Source organism: Ictidomys tridecemlineatus, chromosome 8 (genome assembly GCF_052094955.1).
Source record: "Ictidomys tridecemlineatus isolate mIctTri1 chromosome 8, mIctTri1.hap1, whole genome shotgun sequence".
In the NCBI taxonomy this organism is placed as follows: Eukaryota; Metazoa; Chordata; class Mammalia; order Rodentia; family Sciuridae; genus Ictidomys; species Ictidomys tridecemlineatus.
This window is the reverse complement of record NC_135484.1, coordinates 119,360,548-119,382,721: the sequence shown is the minus strand read 5'-3', so window position 1 is coordinate 119,382,721 and position 22,174 is coordinate 119,360,548. Positions and strand designations below refer to the sequence as shown.

The 22,174-nt window shown below is 45.5% G+C and overlaps 3 protein-coding genes across 18 annotated transcripts in view; 2 read left to right on the top strand and 1 right to left on the bottom strand.

The window, feature by feature from the left end:
* The first annotated feature begins 212 nt into the window (after positions 1 to 212).
* On the top strand, positions 213 to 16,703 carry Msh5 (mutS homolog 5). 9 transcript variants are annotated; one of them, XM_040282393.2, is made up of 25 exons: positions 213 to 350; positions 715 to 870; positions 1,246 to 1,369; positions 1,835 to 1,915; positions 2,063 to 2,125; positions 3,581 to 3,702; positions 3,833 to 3,942; positions 4,188 to 4,223; positions 4,674 to 4,756; positions 5,392 to 5,437; positions 9,429 to 9,567; positions 9,673 to 9,708; positions 11,422 to 11,550; positions 12,067 to 12,139; positions 12,444 to 12,553; positions 12,794 to 12,874; positions 13,340 to 13,427; positions 13,647 to 13,836; positions 13,952 to 14,078; positions 14,625 to 14,774; positions 15,101 to 15,178; positions 15,330 to 15,473; positions 15,659 to 15,796; positions 15,932 to 16,005; positions 16,234 to 16,703. In XM_040282393.2, exons 2-25 carry the CDS (start codon positions 727 to 729, stop codon positions 16,343 to 16,345), a joined length of 2,478 nt encoding a protein of 825 aa, XP_040138327.2. In that variant the 5' UTR covers positions 213 to 350; positions 715 to 726; the 3' UTR covers positions 16,346 to 16,703. The 9 variants fall into 9 exon arrangements, with proteins under 9 accessions (XP_040138327.2, XP_021591397.2, XP_077876399.1 ...); XM_021735722.3 differs by having other exon boundaries at positions 9,673 to 9,735; positions 15,104 to 15,178; XM_078020273.1 differs by having other exon boundaries at positions 9,673 to 9,735.
* Positions 16,508 to 22,132, top strand: Sapcd1 (suppressor APC domain containing 1). 5 transcript variants are annotated; one of them, XM_078020278.1, is made up of 6 exons: positions 16,728 to 16,976; positions 17,206 to 17,346; positions 17,820 to 17,915; positions 18,022 to 18,111; positions 18,198 to 20,989; positions 21,153 to 22,132. In XM_078020278.1, the coding sequence occupies exons 1-5, from the start codon at positions 16,728 to 16,730 to the stop codon at positions 18,291 to 18,293; spliced, it is 672 nt and encodes a 223-aa protein (XP_077876404.1). In that variant the 3' UTR covers positions 18,294 to 20,989; positions 21,153 to 22,132. The 5 variants fall into 5 exon arrangements, with proteins under 5 accessions (XP_077876406.1, XP_077876404.1, XP_077876405.1 ...); XM_078020280.1 differs by lacking the exons at positions 16,728 to 16,976; positions 21,153 to 22,132 and adding an exon at positions 16,508 to 16,586 and having other exon boundaries at positions 18,198 to 18,608; XM_078020279.1 differs by lacking the exon at positions 18,198 to 20,989 and having other exon boundaries at positions 18,046 to 18,111.
* The window catches only part of Vwa7 (von Willebrand factor A domain containing 7), a 10,266-nt gene continuing 5,991 nt past the window's right edge, over positions 17,900 to 22,174 (bottom strand). For 2 of the 4 annotated variants that reach the window (XM_078020271.1, XM_078020270.1), the window contains 7 exons: positions 21,823 to 22,008; positions 21,159 to 21,291; positions 20,683 to 21,039; positions 20,139 to 20,440; positions 19,921 to 20,060; positions 19,531 to 19,705; positions 17,900 to 19,419 (listed from right to left, as the gene is read on the bottom strand). In XM_078020271.1, the coding sequence (XP_077876397.1) occupies positions 19,255 to 19,419; positions 19,531 to 19,705; positions 19,921 to 20,060; positions 20,139 to 20,440; positions 20,683 to 21,039; positions 21,159 to 21,291; positions 21,823 to 22,008 (1,458 nt within the window). In that variant the 3' untranslated portion in view covers positions 17,900 to 19,254. Of the gene's footprint in view, positions 19,420 to 19,530; positions 19,706 to 19,920; positions 20,061 to 20,138; positions 20,441 to 20,682; positions 21,040 to 21,158; positions 21,292 to 21,822; positions 22,009 to 22,174 lie in introns of those variants that run through there. The other 2 variants (XM_005338983.5, XM_078020272.1) reach the window with 2 other exon arrangements.

The window sequence follows — 22,174 nt, the reverse complement described above, 5'->3', positions numbered from 1 at the left end:
TCCCCAGACCCCATCCAGGCTCTGGGACTCCACCCCGCGTCAATCAAAACCAGAAACTGTTCGGGTCAGAGGCCCGCTGCTAAGCAACGATAGAGGGCGGGAAGTTTGAACGTTCTAGCACCGCCCCAAATGCGAATAGTCCAATGAACACCCAGATTCTTCTGCGCCTGCGGTCTACTCCACCTTCACGCCTGGTTGGATCTCTGGGCGGTCCAGGATCCTCCGACCAATAAACCGCTACGGGGGTGGTGCGAGTGCGCGCGCATCCCGCCCACGCGCCGACGAGCCCCTCCTGCAGGCTCGCTGTTGTTGGTGGTGGTTGGGGCTGTTTCTCGCGTGTAGCGACTGAGGTGACGGAAAAGGCGGGAAAATGTCGCGAGTTGGTGCCAGTGGTGGGTTGGAGACTTGAGAGCAATAGGCTGTGATCATTGTGCGTGGCTGGCAGAAGTAGAAGTTAGACGTGTACAATTCGCCCCTCAAGGCCCTCAACCCTTCTTCCAAAGTACAATCTCCTTGTGACAGAAATGAGGGTGGGGCGCGTGGAGTTTCCTAGTCTGTTCTTTAGTGACATAGATGAGCAGTCGCCCTCAGAATGCCCCCATATCTTGCAACCCAGCTTTTTACGCCCCTATGTCGCCAGTGGGTTTGTCTTTCCACGCACCACCCTAGCTAGAATGGCACTTCTGAACCGCCCTCACTTTCCGATATCCGCAGAGTTCCAAGCCCATGACCTTCCAAGCAACCCCAGGCAGGACGCCTCAGGGACTGGGACCTGGGGCGGCCTCGGCCAGGTTCCCCAACTTGGTTCCAGCACCAGGCCCCGCGGAAGCCAATGAAGAGGAAGATGAGGAGGAGGAAGGACCAGCCGAGGTGTTCTAGAGAGCCAACCGGGAGTTGATAAGAAAAAACTGGCTATTAGAATAAAAGGGGTTGGGAGGACTGGGCAAGTCTTCTTCATGAGCCTCTGGTTCCAGTGGGATGCTGTCTATCCCAAGAGATTTGATAAAATTATTAACAGGCTTGGTGGATGCAGTTTGCCTGTAATCCCAGCGATTGGGGAGGCTAAAGCAGGAGGATTGCAAATTCATTTTGAGGCCAGCCTGGGTAATTTTTCAAGACCCTGTCTCGAAATAAAAGGGGCTGAGATGTAGCTCAGTAGTGAATTGCCTCTGTTCAATCCCTAATGGCAAAACCCTACACTTACAGTGGTTCACATATTGATTTTCTTTCTTCCTTGTGGGACAGATCCATCTCTGTGTGTTATGGAATTCAGGATACCTGGGCATTGCCTACTATGACACTAGTGACTCCATTGTTCACTTCATGCCAGATGCCCCAGACCATGAGAGCCTCAAGCTTCTTCAAAGAGGTGGGGGCAGATCAATGAATCCCTCTTCTCTCTGGGATTGGAAATATGTTTCACTCATATGTACTTATCTGAAAATCAATTTCCTAGTTGACAACCAGAGGACCCTTCTGTTGATTTTAGGAATCCATTTCCATTATTTTAAAAATATTTATTGTTTATAATGTATCAAGAACTGCGGATAGTCCTGGTCAAATCAGTTTTTTTTTTTTTTTTTGTCTTCTAGGGATTTATAGTCTATTGACAATTTCCAGGGCATCTCTTTTGCCTCCCACCATCCTGATGGTCACTATCTTTCTAAATCTCATTCCTTTTACCTCTATTCCTGATATGTGGAGCACCTCCTCCTTTTAGAGGGAAAAAATAAATTCTTGAGAGGGAACAAGGGGCAAGAAGAGAGCTACAGTTTCCCTTTTAGTCAAAGGATAAAGATCCTTAATCTCATTTATTCTTTGTTCTCTTTCTAAGTTGTGGATGAAATTAATCCCCGGTCTGTTGTTACCAGTGCCAAACAGGATGAGAATATGACTCGTTTTCTAGGGAAGCTTGGTAAGGAGTGGGTTGGGAAATGGGATAATAGTAAAGGATTAAAATATGTAATGTTGCAGGAAGCTAGAATTGGGCTAGAGAGAGCGGGACAGAGGTAAAAGAACTAAAATGTACAGAATGATGGCTTTGTCTTTGCCTCCCCCACAGCCTCCCAGGAGCACAGAGAGCCAAAGAGACCTGAAATCATACTTTTGCCAAGTGTGGATTTTGGTATCTCCTTCTTTTGCTTTGCCAATAACCCATCCCAGTGTCAGGGCTATGGAGCTCTAAGGGGATGATTGAGACAGTATTGAGATTGGTGAGCCAAGTGGGTGGAGGTTGGAATGAACTCATTTTATACCCCAGTCACCTTTCCTTCTGCTTTCCTTTCTCCTAATTCCACCCTATCATCAGAGACCTCCCCTCAGATGTACTGCTTACAAGAGTGATTTATTGCTTAAAAAAAAAAAAGTTAAAAGGCACTCAGTGGCTCTGATGATTCATAAGACATTTCCGTAACATTCCCAGGTTTACAAAATAAACAGAGAATGTTCTATTCTATTCTAATTTGATGTTAAGGCAGTAACATTAATTCCTCTATCAATATAATCATCTTTTTTTTTTTAGTTGTTGATAGACCTTTATTTTATTTATTTTTATATGGTGCTGAGAATTGAACCCAGTGTCTCATACATGCTGGGCAAGTATGCTACCAATGAGCTGCAGTCCCAGTACTCAGCATTATCTTTTAAACCAAATCTCCAATTCCAGATAGATAGCTTTCTCTCCTAAGTCATTAATCTTTCTCAGGTGGTGCTCTCAAACATATTTGCTTTATATATGTAATAAAAGGAGTATTAGACTAAGAATCTGAAAATATTTTTTTTCTTTTTCTTTCTAGGGAATGAATTCAGTAGTGCTTAACCACTGAGCCACATCCCCAGCCCTTTTTTGTATTTTATTTAGAGACAGGGTCTCATTGAGTTACTTATGGCCTCACTGAGTTGCTGAGGCTAGCTTTGAACTCTCAATTCTTCTGCCTCAGTTTTCCTAGTTGCTAGGATTACAGGTGTGCACCACCACACCTGGCTCTTTTTTTTTTTTTTTGTATCAGGGGGATTGATTTCCAGGGTGCTTAATCACTGAGCCACATCCCCAGCCCTTTTTTGGTATTTTATTTAGAGACATGGTCTCACTGAGTTGCTTAGGGCCTCACTAAATTGCTGAGGCTGGCTTTGAACTTGAGATCTTCCTGCCTCAGCCTCCCTAGTTGCTGGGTTACAGGTGTGCACCATCATGCCCAGCTAAAATTTTGGTTTTTGCTTCAGCTTTCCATTAATTTCCTATGTGAGCTTGGGCAAGTCACGTCATCTTTCTTGCTTCTATTGTCTTATTCTTAAAATGGGGTGAAAAAAGCTGGGCATAATAACACATGCCTGTAATCCCAGCAATTTGGGATGCTGAGGCATGAGGATCATAAGTTCAAGGCCAGCCTCAGCAATTTAGAGAGGCTCTAAGCAACTTATTAAGACCCTGTCTCAAAATAAAAAGTAAAAAGGGCTGGGCATATGGCTCAGGGGTAAAGTGCCCCTTGGTTTAATCCCTCCTATCAAAAAAAAAAAAAAAAAAAGGTGGGGTGAAAAATTTAGCTATGAAATCTTTCCCTCCCCTACTGCCCCAAAATAGGTCTGGAGATAAGCAAACAACGTCTCCTTTCTGGAAACTACTCCTTTGTCCCGGAGTCCATGACTGCCACTGAAAAAATCCTTTTTCTCTCCTCCATTATTCCCTTTGACTGCCTTCTCACGGTATGTTGGGTCCTGGGGTTGGGTTCTGTATTATACTGGCCTATCTGTGGAAAATAATAGTTTTCCCTAGTGTTGACGAGCTTCCAGGACGTTATTATGTCCCCCAACTCCACTGCTGATTCCCTCCCAGGTCCGGGCACTTGGAGGACTGCTCAAGTTCCTGGGTCGAAGAAGAATTGGAGTTGAACTGGAAGACTATAATGTCAGCATCCCCATCCTGGGCTTTAAGAAATTTGTGTTGTAGGTGATTTGGCTTAACCTCAATCAAAGTAAAGTGGGATTTGGAGGCTTAAAAAGTAAGCCAGGGGTAGGGGACAGTGACCCAGTGAGTGAAGTGCATTTGAACAGGAGAACCCGAGGGACTATGGAGCTCTGAGAGGATCAGGACACTATTCAGAGAGGAGAGCCAAATGGGTGGAGGTTGTAATGAACTCAGACCTTTTATACCCCAGTCGCCTTCCTTTCTGTTTGCTTTCTGTCCCCAGGACCCATCTTGTGAGCATAGATCAAGACACTTACAGGTGAGGAGGTGGAGGCAGGCTGCCATCTCTAGGGGATAGAAGGATTAAGGTTAATGCTCTAATAATCCTAATGAGGTTCTAATTTCCCTAATCCTGGGGCTATTAAGATATCTTTCCCTGAAGGAAAGGAAAGGGGCGGGGGGGGGGGGTAAAGAGAAGAAAGGAAGAAAAGCACAAAGGTATCACTTTGCTTTTGTGTCTTTTTTTTTATGGTGGGGGTGCTGAAGATCAAACCCAGGGCCTGGCATGTTGCTAGGCAAGTGCTGTGCCACTGAACTATACCCCTGGCCTGCCACTTTTCTTTTCTGAATGGAGAAACTAAAGCATAGAAGAGTGAGAGATAAACCTTACATCAAGACTTGATTTTAGAAGGATGTTTCTAGTCCCCATTCTATTTTCTCAGTCTTCAAAAATCAAGTAACCCCAAAATCTTTCATTTCTCCCTGATAGTGTTTTACAGATTTTTAAGAGTGAGGCTCACCCCTCAGTATACAAAGTGGCCAGTGGACTGAAGGAGGGGCTTAGCCTTTTTGGTAGGTATGTCCCATCCCTAACCCCACACTACAAAAACCTGTGATAAAAGCTGTTGACTAAAGTGTGTCCTATCCCCTCTTTCCCACTTTACTCCCATTGCCAGCTGTCTCTTCTAAGTCAGTTCAGCTTTATTATCATCTTTGTACCTGCTCTGAGGTTAAGCATCTCTCCATACTCTAACTGTATAGTATTTGCATATAGTTGTGATTTTACCAGTACTATGTTCATTCCCCTGGTCTGTGTGAATGTTTATATAGCTGGATACCTGCTAGGAATTTGGGGAGGGCCTATGTATAGGGCCTATGCTTGCAGGACAGCTTCTCAAACTATTGAGTTGTGTAACTTCCATAACTGCCTGTGTTTGATTAATAGTCTTTACAGCCTTTTGGATGTAAGGTATATTACAAATGTGGCCCCAAGTATCTGCATTTCTCAATGAGTTGTGTCTAATTATTACATATGTGCCTTGGGCTCTTTGTGAATTTTACGTTATGCCTGCTTCCTGTATTTTTCTGGCTGAGCGTTGCCATAAGTGTCCTTCCCTTCCCCAGTCTCCATGGAATGAATCCTATGTCTGGGTCCCCAGGCCAGCCTACCTTGTAACAAGCTCACTCCCTGCCCATACTCCCTACAGGAATCCTCAACAGATGCCGCTGTAAGTGGGGAGAGAAACTACTCAGGTGAGTGGATCTCAGACACATGCTACACACTAATGCATGGGTCTCATGTACATACTACATACTGAGTCCTATTAATAGCAGTCTACAGACTCACACATACCACTCCATCTACCAGTAATAATAAAACAACTACCCTGTTCTGAACTCTGGCTAAATGCATGTAATTAATTCTTACAATAATCCCATGTAGTAGCTAGTATTACCCTCATTTTTTGTTTTCAGCAAAGATACACCCGTTGATGATATACAGACTTGCACATATACAAGCAGCAGAAACATTACAAAAGTCATAAAACACTCATGTAACACTGGTAATATCTTTAATTATAAAAAAACATATTTCAAGGGCTGGGGTTGTAGCTCAGTTGGTAGAGTGCCTTGCATGTGTGAGGCACTGGGTTTGAGCCTCAGTACCACATAAAAAAATTTTAAAATAAAAATTTAAAAACAAATAAATAAAATAAAGGTATTGTAACTGTCTACAACTAAAAAATTAAAAAAGAAAAAAACATTTCAAGCTGGGCATGGTGGCGCACGCCTGTAATACCAGTAGTTCAGGAGGTTGAGACAAGAGGATCGAGAGTTCAAAGCCAGCCTCAGCAACAGCAAGGTGCTAAGCAACTCAGTGAGACTTGGTTTCTAAATAAAATACAAAATAGGGCTGGGGAACTCAGAGGCTGAGTACCCCTGAATTCAATCCCTGGTACCTACTCCCCCGCAAAAAAACAAACATACTTCAAGGGCTGAGAATGAGTCAATGGTAGAGCATTTGTCTAGCATGTGTGAGGCCTTGGGTTTTGTTCCTGGCACCACAAAAAAAAAAAAAGAAAAAAATCAAAACTTGAGTTATTCTGTGATGATTCCTAAATTCATGCCCCTAATTGTGAACTCCACATGTGTAATGCTAATTATATACTAATGCCATCCATAGTTTCCTCAAGCACTTCAAACTCAGGACATCCAAAACTAGTGTCCACAAAAACTGCTGTTCTTGCAGCCTTTTCCGGTTAATAGCATTGCTGGCAGTAAAGCTTCTCAAACTATGGACCTCAGATAGATGCTTCTCTCCCTCACCCCCATATTCAATTATTCACTAATGTCTATTGATTCTATCCTGAAATGTCTCTCTTAGCCATCCTTTCTTGGTCTTTCCACTGCTCCAATTGTAGCTATAATAATTTCTTACCTGGAACTTTGCATTTACCTCCAGATTGGTCTCTCTGCCTCTTATCTCTTCTTTTTCCAGTTCTTCATTCTAAAATACTTGACATACCAACACAGAGGTCTGATTGTGTCATTCTACTTTCTTTTAAACTTTGAAGTAGAAACAAAATAACAGGAAGCTGTCCGTAATATTACCTTTAGGATGAAGATGAGCTTTTTTTGCACTCAACCAATGAGCCACATCCCCAGCCCTATTTTGTATTTTATTTAGAGGAAGGGTCCCACTGAGTTGCTTAGTATCTTACTTTTGCTGAGGCTGGCTTTGAACTCACAGTCCTCCTGCCTCAGCCTCACAAGCCACTGGGATGACAGGTATTTGCCCTCTTGCCTGGCATTACAGATTAGCAGTATGGGCTGGAGCTGGAGCTCAGTGGCAGAGCACTTGCTAACATGTGTGAGGCACTGGGTTCAATCCTCAGCACCACATAAAAATAAAATAAAAGTGTGCTTTCCATCTGTAACTACAACAATTTTTTTTTTTTAAGATTAGCATTATGAGGCTGGGGTTGTGGCTCAGTGGTAGAGCGCTTGCCTAGCACATTGCAAGACGCTAAGTTTGATCCTCAGCACCACATAAAAATAAATAAATAAAATAAAGGTATTTTATCCAATTACAACAACAAAAAAGAGAAATTAGCAGTATGATGCTGCAGTATGATGTTTAGGCTGTCTTCCATTCAACCCAATTTTAATTTGCACGTACCTTCCCAAACTTCTAAGTTCTTTCCTACTAGATCCACTGTGCATTTTAGTTATTTAGGGATACTTGCTATTATGGAAACACATCATGCTTGTGTTTATGCTTTTCCTTTGGGAAAATCTTTCACCTATTCTCCCTTTGTCAAAATCTTATATCCTCTTAAAGAGGCAAACCTTGTTGGTAAAGCTTTCATAAGTACCTGTAAATAAATAAACATGTACCTTCCATGTGATTACACGGTGCTTGTTTTTCAATTGCACTGACACATAAAATTAGAATTAGCAGTTAGTGAGCCTGCTTGCCTCCATAGCTGTGAACTTTTATCTAGTGGTCATTCCTGTTACCTCAGTGCCTGACACATGGCCTTGTTGATAATAGCACTGAGTGATTGAACATGACACACAAATCAAACATACCAGTCAAATCATCTCTAAAAACTCAAGAGTAGAAACCTTTCCTAGCCTACAGCCTCGCCCTGCTGCAATGTATACATTCTGGAGTTTAATTTAGAATAATCTCTGAGGTCATCTCCAAGTAATTGGTGGAGTAGTTTAATTACCCAACTCCAGTGCTTCAAGTGTAGATCTCTAATCTCAACCAGGGATGGAAGAAATTCCCAGTGGAGAAGAGAACAGGATTAAAGATGGGGAAGAAGTGCAGATTTCCCAGAGGGGAAACACAGGTTATGGAATCAGCCTGAGTGATGAATTAAACCTGAACAGGGTGCTGAGAAGGTAACTGAATATCACATTGTGCTCTAAAGAGCACTGTTCTGGCAGTCTGGAGACCTGAGTTTGAAACTCAGATGTACTTCTCATTATCAGGATGACCTTGGACAACTTACTTACCCATTAAGGGCATCAGGTGTAAAATTAGGGAATTGGCTTGGCTAAGGTCTCTGTGGCACAGTAGAAGATGAGTTAGAGATATCTACATGTTATATAACAGTCTGCTCAGTGAGGCTCATGTCCTCTCCACAGAGGGTGGAGTGGGTATTCAACTGCTGTGGTTGAAGCCCACTGTAGATCAGAGTAGAAGTGCCTAAAATCCACCCTTGAATCCAACTGGGTTTTCTGTTTCATTCTAATTTGAGCTGTTCTGACCCAGGGTAATCAGTTATAGACTGTAATGTGAAATACATATCAACAGGCTCCAATGTCTCTGCATGGTGGCTTTTAGATAAAATTCTTAATGGTTTGCTCTAATGTAGAAATGAATCCATGGGCTCTAGTCCTTTCTCTTCATACCATAGGGAGATAGGGATTCCCAGAATTCAATAAACAGAGGAAACATTTATTTCTATATACTATTTTTACTTATTAGGATATACTTCCAAATGCAAAAATGCAAATAATAATATAAACCTCTGTATTTCCACCAGCCAATTTAAGACACTCTTGGGTTGCCTCCATAGCTTAGTGGTAGAGCATTTGCCTAATGTGTGCAAGACCCTGGATTCAGTCCCCAGCACTGAAAAAAAAAGAAAAGAGAAAATAAGAATAAAACTTATTCTTAAAGCCTCTTAAATGTTCCTCTCCTCATCAATCCTCTCTTCTTTGTAGAGATGTCCATTATTATGAATTGCAGGCTCATCATTCCACATGGGACAGTTACATATTTTCACAGGAAGAACAAGAAAAGACAAATATCTGTGCTATTACCCAAAGATACTTTCACAGCTAAATACAGACATACAAACTTGTACTGACTCACCCTCTCCTTAGTCACAGAGAAAGCTACAGTGTTGGCACACAAATGCCTCAGCACACTGCTCTCCCTCTAAAATATTGACAAGCTCCATCACATATCCACATGGAATGACACATGGTCTTATCCATCAAACCATGATGAACAGACACACTCATACATCTTGCAGTTGTCAGTTGACATACATAAACACACCGCATAGATAGGACATTGCACTTGCCGGTACGTTTCCATAGCATGTCACTCATACACACTGACACAATCCCCAGGGATTTCCAAACATATTTTGACAAATTGTAATCAAGACCGTAATGAAACAGATGTAATTTCTAGTCTTCCCTCCCAAACCCTCCTTTCCAGGCTCTGGTTCACACGCCCAACTCAGGACCTGGGAGAACTCAATTCCCGTTTGGATGTCATTCAATTTTTTTTGCTGCCCCAGAATCTGGACATGGCTCAGATGTTGCATCGGCTTATGAGTCACATCAAGAATGTGCCTGTGAGCCCAGGGTTCAGGGCTGGGAAGTGGGGAAGGACATTAGCTTCTTGAGGGGCATTCAGGTGGGAGAGAGATAATGGTGATTTTCCCTTTGTCTGACTGTAGCTGATTCTGAAACGCATGAAGTTGTCCCACACCAAGGTCAGTGACTGGCAGGTTCTGTACAAGGTAAGGTTTCCCTTTTTTGGTAAGGCAGGGTGAGTACTAGGGATTGAACTCAGGGCACTTGACCCCTGAGTCACAACCCCAGCCCTTTTTCGTATTTAGAGACAAGTTCTCATGAGTTGCTTAGCACCTTGCTTTGCTGAGGCTGGCTTTGTAATCAAGATCCTCCTGCCTCAGCCTCTTGAGCCATTGGATTACAGGCGTGTGTCATCATGCCTGGCAAAGCTTCCCTTCTTGAACCCCAGAAGTCCAAGTTAAGCCTCTTGGCCGATGTTCCAGACTCTTTTAATTAACTCTAATCACCTTGTCCAACTTTATTCCATCACTTTTTTTTTTTTTGGCATCAGGGATTGAACTCAGGGGCACTTGGCCCCTGAGTCATATCCGCAGCCCTATTTTATATTTTATTTAGAGACAGGGTCTCACTGAGTTGCTTAGCATCTCATTTTTGCTGAGCTGGCTTTGAACTCAAGATCCTCTTGCCTCAGCCTCCCAAGCCACTGGGATTACAGGCATGTGCTACCATGCCTGGCCTATCACTTTTTAAAAATTATGTATTGTGGAAAATGTAAAAAATATTTAGAGGGCTGGGGTTGTGGCTCAGTTGTAGAGTGCTAACCTAGCAGTTCAAGGCCCTGGGTTCAATCCTCAGCACCACATAAAAATAAATAAAATAAATATATTGTTTTCCAACAATAACTAAAAAAATAAATATTTAAAAAATATTTAGAGAGAATAATATTATTAATTTTATGCAATTTCAACACACATTCACTCCTGCCAATGTTGTTTTATCTATCTCTCTTCCTACTTTTCTCTTTTTAGATTATTCTGAATTCCAGCCACTATTTAATTTTATTCATACATATTTCAGTGTCGTTACTAAAAAGAATTGTTATTATTGTGTGTGGTACTGGTAATTGAAGCTAGGGCTGCTCATGCTTAGCAAGTGCTCTACTCCTGGGCTACATACCAGCCTATATTTTTTTTAAGATGAATTTTTTTATAACTATTTTTATGTGGTGCTGAGGATCAAATCCAGTGCCTCCCACATGCTAGGTGGGCACTCTACCACTGAGCCACAACTCCAGCCCTGGCAGCCTGTATTTTTAAATTTTGAAACAGGATCTCCCTAAATTGCCCAGGCTGGCCTCAAACTTGCAGTCCTTCTGCCTCAGCCTCTCAAATAGCTGTGGTTACAGGCGTGCACCATTTGTACCTGGCTACCTAGAATGTGAACTCATTTGGGTCAGGGGTCATTTATCTTTTGTCTGTGTGGCTTCAGTGTTTAGTACAGTGCCTGGCACAGTTTTATAGTTGCCATCTCCTCTCCATTTGTTTTTGTCTTTGAGATCTTCACTTTGTATTTTTTCTTTTCGTCTTTGGTTTCTTTGTTTTTGGTACCAACAATTGAACCCAAGGGTGCTTAATCACTGAGCCATATCTCCAGCTCTTTTTATTTTTTATTTTGAGACAGGTTCTAACTAGGTTGCTTACAGCCTTGCTAAGTTGCTGAGGCTAGTGTCCAACCTGCAATCTTTCTGCCTCAGTCTCCTGTTCCTTTGGCATTACAGGTGTGCACACCACACTCAGCTTCTTATTGTTCTCTGTTCTTTTCAGTCTGTCACTGTCCCCTTCCCTTAGCCCAACCTGGGTGGGGGTCACCTTCCTTGCTGCATTTCTCCTCAGACTGTGTACAGTGCCTTGGGACTAAGGGATGCTTGCCGCTCCCTGCCCCAGTCCATTCAGCTTTTTCGGGACATTGCCCAAGAATTCTCTGATGACCTGCATCACATTGCCAGCCTCATTGGCAAAGTGGTGAGTGGAAGGAAAGAGGGCATATTGAGAGAGGGAAGAGGAATGGGGCTGGAGAATGGAAAAGGAGTGGGGTCTAGGGAATGTAGTATGGCAGATGGGGAAGCATGGGAGATGTTGAGGTCAGTTGGGTGACTGAAGAATTGTGTTGGGTGACTGATGGACAGTGAGCCTGGAGTGGTGAGACAGACCTGTAATCACCCTATTTAGGGAGGCTGAGGCAGAAGGATCACAAATTCAAGGCCAGCCTGGGAGACCTTCTCACAAAATAATATTTTTAAAAAATGGTGGCTAGAGAAGTAGCTTAGTGTGCAAGGCTCTGGGCTCAATCTCCAATACCATCATCACCACCACCAAAAAAAAAAAAAAAATTGGATGGTCAGAGGAGTCGGCAGAACATCAGGAAAAGTGTCTGGAGAGTTAGGGTTAAGATAGGATTATAGGAGGAATTGGGCCCAAGGAGAGCAAGACAGAGATGGTGCTAGGTGATAAGAAACAGCTTCTTGTCTGTTTTCACAGGTGGACTTTGAGGGCAGTCTTGCTGAAAATCGTTTCACAGTTCTCCCCAATGTAGACCCTGAAATTGATGAGAGTGAGTGTTGGGTGTGGGAATGGGCCTGTTAGCCCCCAAATAAAGCCTGCCCATCAGTGGGGTATCATTCTCAACAGATGGTCACTACAATTAGCAGCCAGATCAGGGACCTTACTTTTTTTTTTTAATATTTATTTTTAGTTGTAGTTGGACACAATACCTTTATTTTATTTACTTATATTTGTATGGTGCTGAGGATCGAACCCAGGGCCTCCTGCGTGCTAGGCAAGCGCTCTACCGCTGAACCACAACCCCAGCCCCAGGGACCTTACTTTTAATATCTGCATGCCTTCCACCCTCCTAGAAAAACGAAGGCTGATGGGTCTTCCCAGTTTCCTCACTGAAGTTGCTCGGAAGGAGCTGGAGAATCTGGACTCCCGTATTCCATCATGCAGTGTCATCTACATCCCTCTGGTGAGGGAAGGAGGGTGGCTGTAGCCTCTAGGGGTCTTTTAGAGGAAATGTTAGGTTTATGAAAGACATATTGGTAGGTAAGAAATCTTGGAGGGAGGAGTCTGAAGATCATGAGCCTTTTGGTGACTTTAGCCTCCTAAGGGAGGCATGGGGTATACCTTCATGGGTTTTGGGGCTTCCTCTAGGCAAAGAAGGTGTCCAGTAGGTCACTTCCTGCTCTGTGTCCTTTATTCTCCCCAGATTGGCTTCCTTCTTTCTATTCCCCGCCTTCCTTCTATGGTAGAGGCTGGTGACTTTGAAATTGAGGGACTGGATTTCATGGTAAGACCCTTAACCTCTGTAGGAGGTATAAAATGCAGAAGCTGGGTGAGGGCTTTGCCCCATCAGCACAGCCCAATATGAGATTTCTCCTCTGTAGTGGTGTTTTTGTTTTTGTTTTGCCTTCCTTTCTTTTTGGTACTGGGGTTTGGGGATTGGACCCAGGGATACTATACTATTGAGCTATATCCCTACCCCTTTTTATTTTCTGGTTTGAGACAGGGTCTCAGTAAGTTCCCCAGGCTGGCTTCAAATTTGTAATACTCCTGCCTCAGCCTCCAAAATTGCTAGGATTATAGCAATGTGTGCTCCATTGTGCCTGGCTTCTTCTTTGTGGTTTTACTTTGAGTCTACCAGTTATGAGATGAAGGAGAGAGAAGTCAGAACACTGTAGTTACAGCTAGAAAAGTGGGAGAGGAGAGGAGGACCAAGAGATGCACAGCTCACAGCTCTAACCCTTGTACCCAGTTTCTCTCAGAGGAGAAGCTGCACTATCGCAGTGCTCGAACCAAGGAGCTGGATGCATTGCTTGGGGACCTGCACTGTGAGATCCGGGGTGAGGAAACCAAGAAGCTGGACTTTCGTAAAGCTTCCAATAGGCCCTTTTCTTTCTGCTCTTAGCCTCTCTTTCACTCTGACTCTACATATTCCTCTCTGAATGTCTCTGGGAGTCTCAGACTGAATTTATATGCCTGCTTTCGGGACCCTCTGTGGGCCTCTCTCCTTCACTTTCTCCTAGAAGTGACCCCTGGCTCCCTTCCTCACCCACTCCCAGACCAGGAGACCCTATTGATGTACCAGCTACAGTGCCAGGTGCTGGCGAGGGCAGCTGTCTTGACCCGAGTATTAGACCTTGCCTCCCGCCTGGATGCCCTGCTGGCTCTTGCCAGTGCTGCCCGGGACTATGGCTACTCAAGGCCCCATTATTCCCCCCAGCTCCATGGGGTACGAATCCATAATGGCAGGTGAGAGGAGAGGGGGTTGGAGGCATAGATAAAAGGTGTGCAAAGGCCTCATCTTCTGGAGGGTTCATTTGTCTGGATCCATGGACCATGTAAGGTACCTCTCCACCCACTACAGACATCCTCTGATGGAACTATGTGCCCGAACCTTTGTGCCCAATTCTGCAGAATGTGGTGGGGACAAAGGCAAGGTCAAAGTCGTCACTGGACCCAATTCCTCAGGAAAGAGCATATACCTTAAACAGGTGAGAAGGAGTCCTACAACCTGGGCCTTGGGCATCTTCTACATCTTTTTCACCCCCACCTGCCAACTAACTGAGGTTCTCTGCTCTTCTACTTCCATGTTCTCATTTTCTTTCTTTTTTTTTTTTAATTTTATTTTTTTTATTGGTTGTTCACACATTACAAAGCTCTTGACATATCATATTTCATACATTAGATTGAAGTGGGTTATGAACTCCCAATTTTACCCCAAATGCAGATTACAGAATCACATCGGTTACACATCCACAATTTTACATAATGCCCTATTAGTATCTAAGCTATATTCTAAAGGATATTTCCATGGCCTAACCTTCCTTCACTCCCTTCTACCTAGGTACATGCCATTCCCAAGTATGCCTCTACCCACTCCCCATACCTCTTTGCTGATTCTAGTGTGTTCTATACATTTTTTCTTCTATTACATTTGTCCATCTTTCTTTGATCTATCATTCATGCCTTCAGTTGAGCCTTGCTTTTTATTCAGCCCACACTATGAGACTCCACGTCCTGTCTCCTCCCCTATTCAGGTAGGCTTGATCACGTTCATGGCCCTGGTGGGCAGCTTTGTACCAGCAGAGGAGGCTGAAATTGGGGCAGTAGATGCCATCTTCACCCGAATTCATAGCTGTGAATCCATCTCCCTTGGCCTCTCCACCTTCATGATCGACCTCAACCAGGTCAAAGGGAGTAAAGGGAGGTGGGATCAGGGAAAGGGATAATGGGGAAGGAATTTGATCTGAGGAAAGCATTCCTTCTGTTGCATGTCCTTAATACTTGGGGCAGGGAGCATCCAGGTCATAAACAACACTGTGAACGTTTGTTGAACCTTTGCTTTGTATGAGTCATTTGACAATGAAAGGATGAACTAAACATGCATTTCACCATGACAGAACTTGTAGTGCAGTAGGGTGGACACATATAAACAACTCTCACAGGCTGACTAGGGTTAGTAGTAATATGCTTCAAATGCTAATGAAACTCTCCTTGTCCACCTCCTGTCCAGCAGGTGGCAAAAGCAGTGAATAATGCCACTGAGCAATCTCTGGTTCTTATTGATGAATTCGGAAAGGGAACCAACACGGTGAGGGGAGAAACTGATGAGGATCTAAGGAGGGGAAATGGAGGGGAAAGAATAGGGATGTGTGGGCAGAAAAGAAAGGACGGGAGAGGGAAAGTCCAGGGCACAAGCAGAGGGGAAGATGGGTTTCACATCCTCTCCCCTCCCTTTGCAGGTGGATGGGCTTGCACTTTTGGCTGCTGTGCTCCGACACTGGTTGGTGCTTGGACCCATGTGCCCCCACATCTTTGTGGCCACCAACTTTCTGAGTCTTGTTCAACTACAGCTGTTGCCACAAGGGCCCCTGGTGCAGTATTTGGTGAGGAAATCAATATAGTTCCTATGGGCTCCCTTGAGTGTTTCCCAGAAGTGAGACTGGCTCTTCCATTAGAGTGGGGGCTCCAGTACTCCCCTTCTTATTAGTTCCCACAGGGACTGGCCAAGGGTTTCAGGGTAGGAAGCCAGGATTGATGATATGTGCTTCCCCCTTTTACTCTCTTTAAGACCATGGAGACCTGTGAGGATGGGAGCGACCTTGTCTTCTTCTATCAGGTTTGCGGAGGAGTTGCCAATGCCAGCTATGCCTCCCACACGGCTGCCCAGGCAGGGCTTCCTGAAAAACTCATTGCTCGTGGCAAAGAGGTGAAGAGATTCATGCATCCAACTACCTCTGCCTCAGGGGTCCCTTCCTCTTGGACACCTGGGTTCCTGGGCCCACAGGATTTCTGATCCTAATTTCCTCTTCCCCACCCGTTTCACCTTCCTTCCTGTCCCTAGATCTCGGACTTGATCCGCAACGGAAAACCTATCAAGCCTGTGAAGGAGTTGTTAAAGGAGAACCAAATGCAAAAGTGAGTGTTCGGCCTGGTCTCTTCATGCCTTCTCCTGCAGCTCCTCTCCCCTTCACAGAGGCTCGGAAGCCTTCCTTCAATACTGTGCCCTTCAAGGACTCGTTCCTTCTTCCTCAAACTCCTAAATCTTCAAGGTCATAGGTTTCTTGTGCCACAGCCTTTTCCCTCTGTTCAAGGACTCAGTTAACTGTTCTTCCATAAATCTTACCATTCTCTTCCCCACTTCAGTTGCCAGACATTAGTGGACAAGTTTCTGAAACTGGATTTGGAAGATCCCAGCCTGGACTTGGACATTTTCATGAGTCAGGAAGTGTTGCCTGCTGCCACCACCATCCTCTGAGTCCTTCCTCTGCCCTCCCCAACTACTTAAGACCCAGGGGCTGCAATGCCTTTTTGGTTTTCTTATCTCCTTTAGACCCAGAGTTCTCAATTTCTGTAGAAATTTTGTTTCATGTTAGGAATAAAGTTATTTTGGATAATGTTATTGTTTCCTTAGGCAATCCAAAACAGAACAGGAGAATAGGACAGAGATGAAGCACCAAGCAGAATTCCACAGAGGAACCTGCCCTACCTCACTAAAAGTACATTGACACTGCTATGGGAAGACCCTCAGATTCTTCCCCAGGAGACTTCTTGAGAAAAAGCTACTTAAGAAAGGCCCTGTGAAAACAGAATAAAGAAATGAAAGAGGGGTCCAAGAGAGATGGTTTTCCCCCTTATCTATGAACACCTCAGCCTTAGAGAGACACCACAGGAAGAGGCCAGAGAGGCAGAATGGGTGTGAGGGAGGGGTAGAGGGGAGGGACCAGCTCAGGCCACAGCAGAGGGAGTGGCTACACCTTCCTCACCTCAGAGCCATGGGGAGCCAGGGTTCTGGTGGGCAGCCCCTGGCACAGGCTCCCTACACAGTTCTGCTGCTGCCACTGGGAACAAGCCGAGAAGACCCTGGGGCCCAGAGCTTTTTTCTTTGGGTAAGTACTAGCCCAACAAGAGATCCCTTTCCTCAGATCTGTCCTTTATATTTCTACTCAACTCCAGGGACCCACAGAAGTAAGGTCTTTTTCCCTTGACCTCTAGGTCCTCAGTGGACTGTCTGGGCTTACATTCAGTAACCAGTGAACCCAGCCAGGGGTTATGCCATGGGCCATGGCCACAGCCCTGCTGTAGGGCAAGTTAGCCTCTGCTTCTTGTGTGACCCAGCTGCAGAGGATGCAGGCTCTGGAGAGAGAGCAGGATGCCCTGTGGCAGGGCCTGGAGCTGCTGGAACATGGCCGGGCCTGGTTTGAAGACCATCTGAGGGAGGCACAGCAACAGCAGCTGCATCTGGGAGCCCTTGGTGAGGTAGGGACTGCCCCGTGCGGTAGAGACGGGGAGGAAGGAGCAGGGAATATGTGGACATGGTCTGAGACCACTCTGGAAAGGGGAGAGTTAATGCATAGGGATCATGAATTGGAGGCAACATTGGAATGACAGGATGCCACCAAGTGTTAGGTCCTGTTCATTGTTCATGCTGGAGAAGGTTGGTCTGCATTCCATTCAGAGGGACATGATTTGGATCACTCCATGGAGTGGGGGAGTGGCCTGGGTTATTCCAATAGGGTAGGGATGGATAGGGAAGATCCATAAAGAACAGGGGAAAGGGGGATTATATTATTTGAGGGGGATGGGGATTGCATTGTCAAAGAGATGGAGAGTACTGGATTTTTCCAACTGCTTGGAAGGATACCAAGATGAGGGGATCCATATGAGGAAAGGAGTGGCCTGTGATGACATTCGAGTGACAGCATGTTGTCAGCCTCCAACTCCTCCTTCAGAATTTTCTAACAGATTTACACTCAGAGCCTGGCGGCCCCCAGTTAGCCCAAATTCAAAAAGTGAACATCTGTTTGCAGAATCTGATTCAAGGAAAGGTGAGTTTATTGTTTTTAGTTTAGACTTTTGGGAAATGGGAGAGAGAGGGATACTGTTGGGGTCAGTATCTCGTTTAACGGAATTCACAGTGAATCTCACCACCAGTTCTCCCCACATCCATTGAACAAGGCCAGTTCCTGCACCACCCAGAACTGGAAGGAAGAGCTGTGGAAGCAGAACTTGTGGCAGCAACAGGTATTGGGGGGTCTTTCCCCAGAAGCTCTGGCCCCATAGGGTAGGGAACATTCAGATGCTCAGTCTCTTTTTCTCTTCTTCTTCAGGAGTTATCAAAGCAGCAGAAAGGAAACATCCAGTCTCAGGAGGAGATGGCTCAGCTGAGCTGTCTTCAGGGGCAGAGAGGCCCTACCCTTGTGTAAACCCTTCTCAATCTAGTGAAGGAGCAGGTTGAGTCAGAACCTTCTCTCCTTATTCTGTCTTAACTCGATTGCAGTTCTTGGGTCAACAAAGTTCATATGCCTTAGTATAACTTTATCCTCTACTCCTAAAAATTTCCATTTCATTTTCTTGATATCTCATGCCCTCACTCTCTATATATGATATGCAAAAATGATCTTTCTTTGAAATCCCTTAGAGGAGAAGACATGTTCATTGAAACCATCCTTCAGCTTTGAATAGAAAAAATAAAATAGAAGCTGCTCCAGAGTTTAAAATAAAAACAACTCTATAAATAACACTTCCTGGCACTTACCTCCTTCCAAAACTAGTCTCCTCCCCACATTATCTATCTACCTGAGCCTGGGAGAGCATGACTAGTTAGATGCTACAGAGAAATAGAGATCAACTATTTTCTCTCTATATATATCTTTGGTTTCATTCCCATAAGGGTTGTAGAAAGTGCATTGCCAGGAAATCCACTGCCTTCTATCCCAATCTTGGTGTTTTTTGTTTTTGGAGTGCTAGGTATGGAACCCAGGGCCTTGACCATGCTAAGCAAGTGCTCTAACCACTGAAAACACCAACCTCATGATGTTTAAGGAAGAAAAGGAACCTGATGCAGTGGCCCATGCTTGTAATCCTAGCTACTTAGGAGGCTGATGTAGTAGGATCACAAGTTTGAGGCCAGCCTGGGCAACTTAGCAAGACCCTGTCAAAATAAAAAAAATAGAAAGGGCTGGGGCTCAGTGGTAGAGCATTTGCCTAGCATGCCTGAGGCCATGAGTTCAGTCCCCAACAGTGCTAAAGAAAGAGAAAGGACAAGGACCAGAGAAAGAAAACACCCATCCAGCTGGGAGAAATAAAGTCCTGAGGCCTATCTCATGGTTTCACCAGTGGGGCAGGTTGAAAAGCTAGAGACTCATTCCTCTAGGTGCTGTTTTGTCACCAGGAGGCCAGGGTTAGCAGGAGTAGTACACCTCCCACAGTACCCCACCAGGGTCTGCCTGCCTTCCCTCCCCTAGCCCTTCCCTGAGTCACCAGAGTGGAGGAACGAAAGACAGGAGTGGTGGTGGTGACAACAGGCCCAGATGAGGCAGAGAGCTGGTCCTGAGAGGAGAGGAAGGGAAGGTCAGGTGTGGTAGAGCTTTGTCCAAATTAAAAGTATACTGCCCTCCTCTTGCCCTGCTTCTCCTCAGATAGAAGGTGAAAGCACCTCACCTGCGGGGTCTGAGCCAGTACCAGGAGTCGGAGGAAGGCATGGGTGGGAGGCAATAGGCTGACTTCTCGACCCAAGGCAGTCACAGTCACCATCACCATCGAGTCCAGGACTGCTGAGTCTGGGACTTCCAGCCACAGGCACCCCCAGGCAGACTCATTCAGCCCCAGATGAGCCCTTGAGAGTGGTTAGGAACATGGGGCTTAAAGCCCTAAGGAAAGCTCCCAATGGCTGAGAGTCTAGGGGTGAGCCAAGAGCAGGAAAGAGGATGGGGAACTCTCAGGGCTAATGGGAAGGGCTCAGGGGCAGGGTTTGGAATGAAGAGCATAGGGCCACACCCCTAGAACCAACAGGTGGGACCAGAATCCAGCAGGAGGGTTCAGAGGACTCACCTTGAGAGGTTGGAGGTGAATGCAAAGCTGGGGTTGACAGATATCCTAATATCAAGATCCTGAGGGACTGAGAAGCTGGTGATACGGAGGGTGAGCAGGGCCTTGCTGCCTGGGGCCAAGAAACCTGGGGGACCACTGAGCTACAGAGAAAGGCCAGTCAGGGGAGAAGCCCATAAGTTCTCACCAACCTAAGCCGGGACCTTCCCCTGAGGTCTCACCTCCAGAAGCACAGGGGCCACAGTGCAAGGCTGCGGGGCAATCCGGTGCAGGCCCTGCCCACCTCCATCCTGGCCAATCAGCTCCAGGGAGAAGGGTCCGGGGGTGGACAGCAATGTAGGTGGCAGTGAAGCTGTGAGGAGACCTCGCTCTGGGGGTCCTAAGGGCTCCAAGGGCACCTGACCCAGCTTGGTGCCCTCTGGAACCCTTCTGAGGATGACATGAGAGAAATGTGGGGGAGAATCCCCAGGGTTGCCTCTCGAACCCAGCCCTGTTACTTCTACCAGCAGCTGGATCTGGAGACCTGAGACAGGAAGGGAAAGAAGGGGAGGTCACATGGTGTCTTATACAGAATCCACAAAGCTGTACACTTAGTTATGGCTCTTTACTCAATAAAAATGTGTACATAATGTGTCTATGTATGTCTGTGTATGTCTGTGTACCCATGTATGTATATTTATATAAGTATACATGCTTACACATACGTACACATACATTTACACACATAATGTACTTGAGTTGGGGGTAGACAGGGAATAGAAGTACCTGCAACGGGCTGAGTCAGAGGGTAAAGGCCAGGGTGGGGTCCATCCTCCATGGGAATACCAAAGTGAAAGAGGAAGTCCAGGGAGGTCTGGGCTGGGGGAGGGTGAAGGCAGTCAGAGAGGTTCCTGAGAGGAATGTGCCTCAGATTGTTCTCTGAGCCCGAGAGAACTTCCCTTCCCATCCCAAGAACATCTCCCTCCTTACCTTGCACTCTTACCCGGGGAGTGCCCTCAGCTGTGACCTGGATCTCCCAAGTCCCTGTCTGTGGGGGGTCAGTCATGGTCACCATCCAGAACTGCCCAAAGCGGTGAGTATGACCCAAAGGACCCATACCTTCTTCCTGGCTCTGGAATATTCCTGGGATGGGGATAATAGATTGTCATATGAAACAAGCCCTATATTTAGCACATTCCCCCCTACTTCTCCATTCTCCATCTACACTTTTTCTCTCTGCCTTGATCCACACACAGAGGTACCAGCAGGGTTCTTGATCCAGAAGCTGCTGATCTCCCCATGCATCCGGACTGTGACCTTCTGGAGCAGCCCATCAACAATGAACACAAGTGGCTTGCCAGGCACTATGACAGGCGGTTCCAGAGGAAGAGTCACCTTGGGGGAATGGACAGGACCAAAATGTAGGGGAGAAAGTAAGGCATGGAATGAGTAGGAACAAAAGAGAAAGGCAGAGACAGAAAGACATCAAGTCACAGAAGGAGAAGGAATACTAATGAGGGGCAGTTATTATGTTCAACAACAAAGCTGGAGGTGAGAGTTCAGAATGAGGCAGTCACTACTTGTTTGCCCTTAAAATATGGAAGAAGGACTGAGCTGGGAATGTAGCTCAGTTGGTAGAGTGCACATGCACAAGGCCCTGGGTTCAATCTCTAGCACCACCAAAAAAAAAAAAAAAAAAAAGATGGAAGGACTTTCTGTGACAGCCCTGAGGCACTGGAAGCCATATGGAAGGGGAGTTTATTAATCTGAAAAGGCAATGTGAAAAAAAGACAGCCATGGATCTAAGAAGGAAAGAAATTTTCTTGTCCACACTTCTGAATGAATGGCAACAAAGCGTAAGTGAGAAGCAGCACCATACTTCTCAGCCCAGAACAGAGGGCACCAGGCCCTCTGGCATCTACTTACCAGAGCAGCCATGCTCTCCCCAACAATGGCTGCCACATCCCGAATGTGCTGGTCTTTGGTGAAGATCACCTCTCCTCCTGAGGCCAGGGCCACTGCTTCATATGGCTCAAAACGCACAGGGGATAGGACCTCACGCTGAGCTCGACCCTGAACCCTTGATGGGTCTTCAGTCACCAGGAATGTCACCTGTGGCCAGAAGACAGTCCAATGCTTGGGGTGTCCAAGTGCCATCTGGTATTATAAATAAGGATCCTTTCTGCTCAGAATTTCTCCAGTTTTGTTGATTAGTGATAAAATCTTTCTGTCTATACTCCAGCTGCTTCCAGTTTCCTAATGATGCAACCCTCTGACC